The 13,221-nt window shown below is 26.7% G+C and overlaps 1 protein-coding gene across 6 annotated transcripts in view; it reads right to left on the reverse strand.

Moving 5' to 3' along the window:
* LOC112693506 (neuronal acetylcholine receptor subunit alpha-7-like) overlaps nucleotides 1-13,221 on the reverse strand; it is a 69,340-nt gene that overhangs the window by 9,499 nt on the left and 46,620 nt on the right. For 3 of the 6 annotated variants that reach the window (XM_025568620.1, XM_025568616.1, XM_025568617.1), the window contains 5 exons: nucleotides 11,311-11,420; nucleotides 9,039-9,219; nucleotides 8,465-8,540; nucleotides 4,181-4,375; nucleotides 1,902-1,988 (listed from right to left, as the gene is read on the reverse strand). In XM_025568620.1, the coding sequence (XP_025424405.1) occupies nucleotides 1,902-1,988; nucleotides 4,181-4,375; nucleotides 8,465-8,540; nucleotides 9,039-9,219; nucleotides 11,311-11,420 (649 nt within the window). Of the gene's footprint in view, nucleotides 1-110; nucleotides 195-1,901; nucleotides 1,989-2,512; nucleotides 2,708-4,180; nucleotides 4,376-8,464; nucleotides 8,541-9,038; nucleotides 9,220-11,310; nucleotides 11,421-13,221 lie in introns of all 6 variants that reach the window. The other 3 variants (XM_025568614.1, XM_025568619.1, XM_025568618.1) reach the window with 3 other exon arrangements.

Raw genomic sequence — 13,221 nt, forward strand, 5'->3', positions numbered from 1 at the left:
ATAATAATAATAATAATAATAATAATAATAATAATAATAATAATAATCATAATTATAAAAATAACAACAACAACACAAAGAAAAATAACAAACTTTTAATTTGATTATACCTATCAGTGGTAATTCAGAGGCAGGTGGCATTGTTTCGCACACCATATTTAGGAAAAATGTAAGCGATAGTAAAACCGTAACTCCTGCTCACCAAAAAAAATAAAAAAATTTATTATGATTTAAATAATTATCGAAATTATTACATATTATTAAAAAAAAAAAAAAAAAAAAAAAAATGATATATATTATATATTAATATAAAATTTTGTTGTTTACACCGCGTTTGGTAAGCTGAAAAATATGTACTTTATTAATACAATTTTGGGAACCCGGTCTCCAGTTCCTCTTGAGCTATGTTATTATTAATCGTTCTACTATGTTATTCAATTGTGATAAAATTTACATAAGTAAAGAGACAAGATTTTCAGAGTATATTAAAATAATCAACATCAACACATTTATTTTTTCAGTTACAAATGTCAACATTACTGTAATCCCCATTGGCTTTGTAAAAGTTTAAAATTAATTTTTGTAACACGTTACAGAAATATATTTTCAACAAAACCTACACAAATATATTGAAATAGCGACTATCTGAAGAATTCTTGTATACATTTATATAAGTTTATAAGAAGCAGTTTATCATCTAAAAAATTGTTCGACAGCCTGCTCCATTCATTCACATCTTCAAATATTAATTAATATACGAATATATACGTATTAGACAATTATACGTTGTGAAATTGTTGAAGACTCTTAAAAATATGAACGTTAAGTTACACACTATTGAGTAAAATACTTATTGTCATTTATAAAGAATTTTTTTTTTTTAAAGCACTTTGAAGCAGAAATTCAAAAAGTTGTATTAAAATATTTTTACATTAGCATTTTAAAGAATAAAAAGTGAATTCGACGTTTGATGATTCCACGTTTAGTTATCAACGCACTAACTTATTGACAAACAAAAAATATATTTGTTATATCATCGCATTAGTCATAAATAGATGAATTTATTTATATTAAATGAACCTTACTGTTACAGTGATGATCACTTTTAAATGAACTTTTAAACTAGTTGAGAAATTAATTATCTAGATATTATTGCAGTATTAAAAATATGTATATTAATTTTAAATTAAAATATATTATATATTATATATCAAAATAAAATTTTGAATTTTAATTTTTTTGGTATATAATATTATTTTTGTTTAAATTAATATAAAATCATATCTTATAAATGGTTGATTTTATGAAAACGTATATTATTATTGTACTGATATATTTTATCGAAATTCATTCATATTGTGATATGTTTTGTTTTTGTATAGAAATTAAACTCATAACAATATAGTATGACTTGTCGATAAACACCTAGCACGCAATCAGGAAGAATAAATTAAATAAAAACAAAATAATAATAATCGTATTATTAAAATAAAATAAATAAATAAAAAAATAAAAGTAAATAAAATAAAAATATAATAATAATTACAACAGTAATCATAATATAATAAAACATAGAGCACTTAACATTTTTTACCTCAAATGTGTTTGTGAAAAAATACAGTTATAAATTTTACAATATATGTATATATATGTATATATATGTGTGTGTATATATAAATTCATATATAAAGAAATAAAAAGTATGTACTCAGCGCGTTTCGTTTACCAGTGTAGCGGTCGTTTTGTGTGCCCTCCTTAGCCAAGTCGTGTGTGACCACGATAAAAAATATATAAAATACGTCATATTAATATTTTCGTAAATCATAATATACACGCATTGAATATTCGTATTGAGCATATTTGTATACTGTATACAAAATTCTTTGTTGTTCGTGCGTTACCTAAAAGAGGAACTGCGTCCGAAGTAGCCGGCATTGTCTCGGCCACCATGTTTAGGAAAACGGTCAACGACAGAAGAATCGTTACACCTTTAATTAAAAAAATTATATTTCACACGTCTATTATTATAGAAGAATAACAAAACCAAACATTTGATTAGAAAACAAAAATTAATAAATAAATAACAATTTCATCGTGTAAATAATAATAATAATAATAGTAATAATAATAATAACAACAATAATGATAATATTTTCCGGCCCTAAAACTAGAGAGGACGTATCGTCGAACCGTAGTCACTATAAAGCCTGTCTCATATACACCATAATTTAATTATGGCATGATAAGAAGTGTTAAATTATGACATTATATATATATACATACATATACAAATAAATTGATGTATGACATAGTTTTTTTGTCTATTCGCTGACGTTACACCTAAATGTATAGTCAGTGTGATACAAACGCACATGAACGTATACGTATACGTATACGTGTGTGTTTGTGAGTGTGAGTGTGTGTGTGAGTGTATGTGTTACATACGTTGATATGTATTTATATATATGAGTGTGTGTAAGTTTACATAATGTGCGAGTTTGTACGAATGTACCTAAGGTCATTTTTTCGCCACAATCTGAGGGCAGCATGAACCCAAGCATGGCCATTGCGGCCAACGTTACGCTCGGCAAGATCAGGTTGATGATGTAATAAACTGTTCTACGTCGAATGAATACGGTAAAAGTAATATCCACGTACGGATTCGGGCAACAAGAGTAGTTTCTCAACCGCCTCACAGTTTTCTGGTCTGTAAAATATTGTTTTAAACAAACAAAAAAAAAAAAAAAAATCCAAAACAAAAAAACCCCGAAAACATTATAAAATGACACAAATAAAATTACTACAAAAACGCAGAGCTCGATAAATCTCCTCCCCAAATAACCCACACAATTGCACATACACACATATACCCTAATACGATTTTGACGTAAATATAAAATTATTTTTGTATGTGCGTGCATATGTGAGATAAATCTTTTTTTTGTGTTTAAACGATATAAAATTATCGCGCAAGTCACGTCTCTCTCACACATGACAAGGTTTTGCGTCGTTGTAACGTAACGGTTGAAAGAAAGTCATGCAGGCAATTAAATAGAAATTTGGGCTCGTGTGTGGGTGGCGAGTAATGGCAAGTAAGGGACGTACTTTATATCAAATCCAGGATCGTACTAGTTTCTGATTCTTACGTTTTTATCACCACAGTATCATTGTTCAGTTATTTATTATTATTATAATATAATGTTAATTATATGCTTGAGTCATATAGCATTACAAATCTACGGACACAAAATCGAAATATGAATCTACAATTCCTGGAATGTATTGCACACTACCGTTGTCGGTATGTCAGGTGGTTTGAATTACCTAATTCCTCGCTTTAGATATACCCAAGAAATCAATTTATCATAAGAAAGGTATATGTTATTTGATTTCCACGAAATCGAAAGATAACATTTTTTTTCGAATAGTTACAGTTTTGAATGACATATATTTATGGTTGAAATGTTATAGAAAAGTAGCCAAAGCTATATCGATCAAATATACTAAGGTTATTCATATTATTGCTTTTCTCTCATTTCAAAATTATATGGGATAAAATTAAATTGATTGAGGTTAATTATATTTTTATTAAATATAATATGATAATAGTCTTAAATGGTTACATAATATTATAAATACAAAATTAGGTTTTGTTCATAAGAATTGGTGAGCACGATTAATGACCATCAAAAAGTATTTAGTGTACTTTGGTGATTTTGGAAAGTACTTGTTTCTACGGAGAAGAGACAAATTTTTCCGCTCAACCACTTAATCCTTAACCTTAAATTATTTAAAAAAATGAACTTTTGTCTTTTTTTTTAAATATTATTTTCAATACAGAAAAAGCGTGAGGGGACGGGGGTGGAGAGAGACGTGAAAAATCTGAAAAAAGTACATGATAAATAGTTACGTATTAATTATAACACACAAACATATATTTTATTGTATTAATTTTACTGTAAACAGTGACCATTATGTTAGTGACTCAATATTGTAATCGGTACACTCATAATGCTACGCTTAAGACTAGAAAAAAATATTGAAAAATATTCTCGTTATCAATAGGCATGATGTTAGCGGTAATTTTTACAATAAGCAACAAAACATTATAATATACAGTTTAAAATTATATATTATTACTAGTTATAGGTACGACTATTAATTATTTTATTTCGTTTACCTAGAGAAAGTTTTTCGCCGCAGTCCGGCGGTAGAGTAAATCCTAGTACGGCCATAGACGCAATCAACACGCACGGGACTATCAAGTTGAAAAAGTAATACAAGGTGCGCCTTCTAATTAATATAGAAAACGTAATGTCTATGTACGGTTCGGGGCAGCAACTGTAGTAGATCACATTGCGCTTGCCGGGAACGCCTGCCAAAAGGAACAGTCACAGCGTGAAGGAAAACATTTAAAAATATTAATAAATATAAAATTATTAATCGTTAACGGTTATTAACGACCTTATATTATTAATCGAGTAACGTTCTGGACCGTCATCATTTTTTTTCTCCCACTTTTTAAAGAGCTTTAGATAAAGTTGTATGATTATTATACGCACAGTGTGCGAAGGACGAGAAGGCTGCACTTTTAATCCGTGATATTTCGCGTTGACAAAACATTAAATACTTTTCCATTCCAGTAAACTTCAAATTGCGTTCTTCGACAGATTTATCTTTTTGCTTATGTTTTATAAATCATAATATGTCTCTTTCGAACGGTTTTACTCGGGCACGTAAAACATTAAATTTTTTATTCGATCTGACTGGTAGTGTATTTAACGGATTTTCGACAATAAGGTTACCTCATCATATTTGAGTCCAAGATCAATACATGAGTATAAGTGACACGTACATGGGTATGTGTTTGTTCAAAAATGAGTTTCGAAAGAATACCCGAAAAGATCTTACAAGTGACGAACGACATTTTTTTATTCATTTTTTATTCCCATTGGAAGCAAACTATTCGTCGTCCATCATTTTAGTAGTTCCTAAGGATTTTTGTTTAAACCTGAATGTTACTACTATGATATGATATGACATACATTTTAAAGACGGAATATAAGAAAATAAAATATTAATGGGTAGTTGAAATTATAGAGCGTGTATATATCATGTAGCATCATGAATTTCCAACATGATATTATGATGTTCAACAAACAACATAAATTTGATTACATTTTTTTTTATTAGCATTTTATATTGAGTATCAATAAATTATTAACTGCCCAAAATGGAAATCTAATAAAATCGTATGTATGAAATAATAAAAACACGGACACGCATATTTACAATATTGTTAGTTCTTTGTTGTGTTCTTATTATTTGAACAAATTTGACCGAAATATTAAATAATCTTTACTTCTGAAAAACGATTTTGAGTTTAGTAATAATATGTTTATGAAATATAGTATTTTATAGATTTTTATTTTTATACACAATATTGACTTGTGATAAAAGGATTTTATGTTTTTGTGTTAAAATTATAACTTTTTTTATATTGATAAACTATTGAGAAAATCCAAAAGTCATAAAGGCATAAATAAAAAATATATGATGCCAATTTTTGATCTTCCAAAATTATTTATGAGATTACAGGTTTCTCGTTTGAAAAATCTTTTTCAAATCAATAAAATCAATTTTTTTAAAGTTAGCCTTAATTTAAACTCAACAAATAAAAACTGATTTTTTCAAATTTTTTGATTCTTTAAAATTAGATAAATGGAAAGTTTTTAAGTTTTACATAACGGATATTTACCTATTTGTCATAATAAATATAAATACTTGCTGAAGAAAAAATTTTGGTTCAGTATTGAAATTTGATTATAAATTAGTTGTAATTGTGCATGTAGGAATAAATTACGATTTACCAACATGACTTAATTTTTGCTGTGAACACGATTATTTTTTATCCAAACAATTTAAAAAAATTAAAACTACCGAATTACCTATTATGAAATACATAAAACAACAAAGTGTCGTATAATGATAATTTTTGGGAAAATTTAGATTTAGTAGATAGTAGGTAGGTACGTAAATACTAATGAATATATTCTATAGCCTAGACGGTCCAGACGTAATATTTTGTTTACAAAAAATAACGATCATATTATTTATCCTTTATGATTAAACAAAATTGTACAAGTGAATCAAACACAATATCATTGTAACACCAAAACATACACAAAAAAAAAAAAAAAAAAAACACCATGCAATACAATTTACCATGTAAATCGTCTATGAATTTAATAGGAATCACTATATACTAGGGATAAAACTTATCATTATTGGATCACCTTATTATTTAATAAATAACTATAAGTTATTTTTTTTTTATAAAACAAGGAGTTCAATTAATTTTGAAGCACTAATAATTACAATTTACTAAGCATGCTCTAGATTAAAAAATAAAAAAATACGAGTATGCCAACTAGATCTAATATTGTGTAACGTTTTATTTCTGATAATAGGTTTATTCAATACTAAGTTTAAACTATAGTTTGTGTATTAATCGACTTAAAACAATTACATCATATTATTAAAAATAAACTAATTAGGTACAAAATAAGTGTTTATGTTGGTTGTACGTAATAGGTATTTAAGTGTCATTACTGCTGTGTAGAATACTTATATGTTGTTATACATTAAGTTTGATGAGCATTAAATGTTAATTATAAGTGGTGGATTCAAATGTCTTAGAGAGTAACAATTTTTTTAATTAATTTTGAAATATAGTTTCTGATTAATAGTTATTGGTGTGTTTTTGCATTTATCAACAAATTTAAATAATTATTTTGTCTGGCTGTTATTATATTAACAAATTTTCATTCATCAAAATAAATATCTTAAATTAATTGTAAAATACATTCGTTTTTTAATTATGTTTTATATCGAATACAATTATCGTATAAATTTGATCAATGAAATACATTTATAAATCTATAAAATGTTAAACTATAAATATATTGAAATTTTCGAGATCACGAATTTACCAATAGTAAATATATGATTGAATTCACCACTCGTATATGTTTCGTATATCATGCTTTTGAAATATATGTGCTTTAGTGCAAAATTTATGTTTTATATTGAATATTTATACTTTTGATTAAATTAAAATATATTTTATTCTCTAGAAAATCATTATTTATTATTATTATTGTTTTTTTTTTTAAATTTTTTTTGGAATGATTGGAATCAAAGGAAAAACGACTTTCAATAAAGGATATATAAAAAAAAGGTAGCCTAATCAATATTTGTCAAATTACATTTAAAATTGATAGTGTTTTAATTTAAATTTATTTTATTACTACTGACTTATCTGATCTTGGAGAATATTAATGAAATAGCGCGATTTTTCATTGCAGGTTGAAATACAAATATACATTTTGATATGTTTTTTCATCCATTCAAAGACATTAATGACCAATAAAAATGAAAATTTTTGGGTTTTTATAATTTGTGAATTGAAAATTGAAAGACATAGTTTTAAAAGTCATTTGAAAATTATTATAAATGGAAAAATTAATTTTGATAGTAAAATTGAAATTAAATGTTATAAAACCAAAATATATGATACAAACATAAACATTTTTCAGTAAAATGCCAATTTTAGTATAGCTGTGATATACTCTATACCATTTTTCCTGAATCTTAAAACTTAGAAGTATCTGTTTAGATTTTATATGTTGTATAGGTTAACTAATAAAAAGCCAAGGTAATTATTTTAAATTGTTAACTAAAAATACTTTTAATAGACACATTTAAAAAAGTAACTGAAACTCCAGAAAAAATGTAAGATTACTTATCTGACTAATATATAATATATTAATTTTATTTTTATGGATTATGTTTTCTATTTAATAGTGGTATAATGGAAATTTATCATTTAAATTAGATATAGTGATTGAAATAATATTTAGATTTATAATTTATGAAATACATTATGGCCACTACAAAAAAATAAAATGTTTGATATATATGAATTTATAAGTTTTTGATATGCATGTATAGAGTTTCAGTTATCCATTATACGTTGGCATAAGAATACGATTTGTCTAAATTAATTGTACTTTTATAATTCTACATTACAATGTGTCTAAATGATGCTAGATATACCTATTTTACAGGTTGAATGTTCTATCTATAATATGATGTATAGTTAAATTCAAAACTAGTTATTTTTGATTTGTATGTATATATACATATATAATTTTATCGAATCCGTGGTTTGTTGAGAGAAAATAAAAGTAGAATTTAAATAAATATGGTACAAAAATTGACTTTTTTTTTCTTTTTTTTTTTTACTATATATCATTAATTGCTCTCAAAAAATCACATATAAATCTTAAAATCAATAAAATAGATAATAATTAATAATTATATTATAAATAATGAGCATAAATTAAAGCGCGATAATTTTCAGAATGATCGTTTTGTTGTTACTTTTTTTTGGTTTGCTTACCAAGCAGGTCCCATTCACCGTTAGTAATAAAACCACTGATGTCCCCTCCATTATCGTCTTGTAGTTGAAGGTCCAACTGAAATACACAATAAAAGCGATTGGAGAAACATCAAAATGCACCGGAACCTACGTTTACATCGATGAAAGTGAATTTCACACTCGTCGGACTACAAGCTCAATCACATTTGTAAACATGTTATTAACAATACACTTGGTTTTATACACTATGGACAGACAAAAGAAACAAGTCCATATACCCAGTGTTAATCACATGTTGTTTTGTTGTCACAATATCGTGTTACGTCGATGTCAATAATTATTTGTATATTAAATTTTCGACAATGACAATCCTTTAGGCGTTAAACATATCTACGTCTATGCCCGCATAACACGCATGTTTAATTGGTTTAGCGACCGTAGGACGACAACGAGTCGCGAAACGCGAAATGCATACCGACAGGTAGGACGAGAAACGAATAAAAAAAACTCGAAGAACGGCATCGGCAAGAATGTCCATAATAATATCATTCTCCACCCTCGTTACCGGGTGACGGTTCGAGTGAATATCGTTTACCTGAAATCCATCATAGGTCCAACTGCCGAATTTCATATCACATTTTTGATCGTCGAACGGAAACCACGTGATGTCAATCTTGCACGTACTTTTGAAAATTCCCGGAGGTATGAAAACACAGCTACCGTTGCTGTTCACCACGACGTTGGTCGCGTACGTGCCGTCGAAACCCTCGTCAGCACTAGAACACGCAATTTGCAGGAAATGTAGTTCCATACATTATATTATTATTATTCCCGTGACGATATTTTGATAATGGTGGTCATGGCGTTATTATTATACTTCACAGTGGTAGGTAACATTCCTACCTAACTAAGTTCATCTAGTTGTTCAACGAGGTTATGACGAAGGTTTTATTTTTTATTTTTTTGTTCAAAGCTTATGGTTGTAACACTAAAACCTGGTATTAGTATTTGTTAATGGCTTGAGTTTCACGAATGTACACAGGCAAACAAATTGTGTTCAATCGTTTATAGGATTCGATTTTTCATAGCATGTTTGGGCGACTCAGTTTCGTATTATTTCTATTTTTGTTTTGGGAAATACAATAGGATGTACGATCAAACAATTAAAAATAAAATAAAACACAGATGAATGGAGCAAAATTTAATTTCAAAGCAATTTTATAATTTTTTTTCGTTTATATTTTAAAATGCATCCAAAATCGATTAGTACAAAAGTACGATTGCGATAAATAATATATGTATGATATCATACTTGGTAAAACCTATTCATGATTTTTAAATATTACTGTGAATAGTTATTAACTATTAAGATTGAGGATTTGTTTGTTAGTTATTAATTGGAAACGAAAATGAAGGACCGAAACTACTAGGTCGGGTAAGACTCCACGTTTAGGTGAGATACAGAGATGAGTGAATGAAATTGCTGTATTGATTTTTTGAATTTGAAACCCATTGATTTCAGAAAAAATGATTTTGAGTGAAAGTGATCTACTCAATCAGTTTATATTTTTAATGATGGTTGGTTTTGTAGTAGAACCAAATTTTCTAAGAGATAGGTTGAACTTTTAATATTTTAACTTTTGTAAAAAAAAAATAAAAGGCATCTAAAATGTAGAAAAATTAAAAATGCCAAGTACCAATAAGCAGCAAATCTAAAAACAGCTATGTTAATAACATAAAATACTCAAATCTTCATGTTCGTGAAATTTTGAAAAAAAACAAGATTAAATATGATTTGCTCTCATTTTTGGGTTATATGTTTTCTTGACTGTGTTTTATTGTATATTAATCTTATAATTTGACAAACAAAATTTTAAAACTTTTCATATAGCTACTCTAATATCGCTACTTTAAGAAAATATTACTATATTTTTCGAATGATTTATTTAACTCATATTATTTCAGTGGTTTGTTGTTCAATTTCCTTTGGTTGGACTTATATGTCACATACATCTGTATCCTTAGTATCCTAAACTATCTCCACTTGGTTGATTCTCAAACTTTAGCACATTAATTTTGACCCTTATCTTTTATGTTCTTATACGTTTTGACATAATAGTATGTAGACAATTTTGTTTCTAAGTTTTTCAATCCTTTATTTTTATTATAAATATGGGTTGTTTAAGTTCTCCCAAGCATATCATACTATAAATCGGCAATCAAGATCCTGTTCAATTGTCTCGGGTGTGTTTTATGTTTCTATTATACGATCTGAAGACACAACAATCCTCTAGTTCAACTTAATTTTTCATACACACAGTTATTTTTACTATAATTTTTATGTACCTATTTATATTTTAATATTCAATTTAGCTTCAATTTTATTTAAAAACAAATACACCACGTTAAATTAAATTAAATATCTTGAATTCCTGGAATTTTGCATTTGGAGTTTAACACAATAGATTATTGGCATCGCGTTTGGTATTCAAAATCTTCAAATATTATTAAACTATTTTGGTTGCGCTCCAAGTTTTATGTGTACCATTCTCTTAATATACTCCTCCCCCAACACCTATCACACTGTTTTAAACCACTTCGTCCAACCACCCGGAAACCATCAACGTCTAGTTACCCATGTCCGACTGGACCCATAGCGCACGTAACTCGATTCGTTCTCAAAGTGAACAAAAGATAAACGTCCGAAATTTATCATTCGATTATATTGTCGCACACCCGTTATATTAAATAAACGTGATATTATGTATTTATGTAAGTATGTTTGTATGTATGTAAGCATGTATGTGTATGTATGCATATGAATGTATGTGTTTGTATGAATATATTAATGTAATGTATGTACCCACCTATTGTACATGAGCATATCTGGTTTCCATATCTTATGCGGTGGTATCCTCAAATCCTTCACACCGCCGTATTCACTGTGGTTCCACCTGAGGTTGACATCGTTCCATTCCTAATAAAAAATAGAAACAAAAAAACAATGATAAATCGTATCACATCGTAGTTTGTGTATGGTTTCGGGTCAACCGTGTTTCATATCGTATAAAACTACTATTATACTATGTTATAATATTGTGGTGTTCAATTTTATAGCAATATAAAGTACCACTATTGTATATTTTAGCAATAAAATAGTATCCGTAAATTGTAAATGCGAATATTCTAAAATACTTGTATGGTTTCCATATTATTAAAAGGGCTTTACGCCAATATTTCGAAATTGCATTTTACAGTTAAACATCTACTTAAATATAATGCAAAGGAATAGAAAAACAATAAATCGGGTCATTTTCATTAGGCATAAGAATTCAATGGAATTATTAACAAACTTTTTACGAATATTAAGTAGAATTTTTACTATAGAATCAATTAAAATATAAAATAACGAAGTCAATGGCCCAACTGCAATGATAAATTCTAAAAAATGAAAAATAATTATGGGTTTCTAAAGTATTATTACGCAATTAAATTATATTTTGAAAAATTATAATTTAATTTGTTTTATAAATTTGAAAAAAAAAACATTTATTCAATACAGCTTTTACATTTATTTATAACTAAATGAGGGAAAAACATACTCGTATAAAAACACACAAGTGCTTTGAGATTAAGTGAGTATGATAATACATACGAGTATATGAATTTTTATATATATATATATATTAATTACTTTTATTTCATTTAAAATTGTTTAAATTTTTGTCTTGAATGGGCTTACCTAGAAAACAACTTTTTCGTTCTTTGTTTGTCACATGGTAACACTATATGTGTGATTAATCGTTTATGTTTCTATTCGTTTTCATGATTTAAGTGAAAAGACGGAAGTACAAAAAAAAAAAAAATCATGACGAATGGTTTTACGCCTATATATTATTATTATTATCACATATTACATTAATCAAGACAAAACTTTTTGTATTTATTTGTAAGCTACGGAAAAAAAATCGTGTACTTATGAGTGTACCAAAATGGATATTACACTTATTCCTGATAATAAACCTTTTCTCTCAGCTTCACTGTAGAATCTAAATTATTTAACTTTAAAACCATTGTATTGAGACACGTTTTTGTATTACTTAAGTAATAGAAATAATATAATAATATAATAATATGTGTGACTGTTAAGAAGTTTTTTCACTTTTGACCCCATTTATATCGGTGATAATTAAATTAAATATAACAAAGAGTTTTAAAATAATTAAACTATATGAAATTATAAGAGATAAAAGGATATATATATATTGATTTATATATGGTATATTACAAAATCAATTAAACATCATTATTATTATTGAAAACAAGCCTATTATTTATTGATTTTTTAATAAAGTAAGTAAAAAAAAAAATTAATTAATGTTTCTCTTGGCAATTTTTATTATTTTTATAATGTATTTTTTTCAGAGATACAATACACCAAGTTATTTTTTCGCTCATATTGTCAACTCAATCATTCGGAGTGTTACTAGAGTTGATACAATTTTTGTGACAGTATTGCGAATAGAAGATAAACAATGAAATGTTCTATTTCATATAAATGAAGACAGTGAACTAAATTTCACTAAATCTTATGTCTTAAGCTTGAAAAAAAAGTAATTTTGGATAAGTCCTGACCAAAAAATTATGACACTATAAAAATTGGATTGCATATTATGTAAATTTTTATATTTTGATTATTTGTTGTAAATGAATAATAATTATTTATTTACAACAAATAATCATAGTAATAATAATTAATAATATAAATATATTATTCA

Source organism: Sipha flava, unplaced genomic scaffold (genome assembly GCF_003268045.1).
Source record: "Sipha flava isolate LNK unplaced genomic scaffold, YSA_version1 88_pilon_pilon, whole genome shotgun sequence".
NCBI classification, from domain to species: Eukaryota; Metazoa; Arthropoda; class Insecta; order Hemiptera; family Aphididae; genus Sipha; species Sipha flava.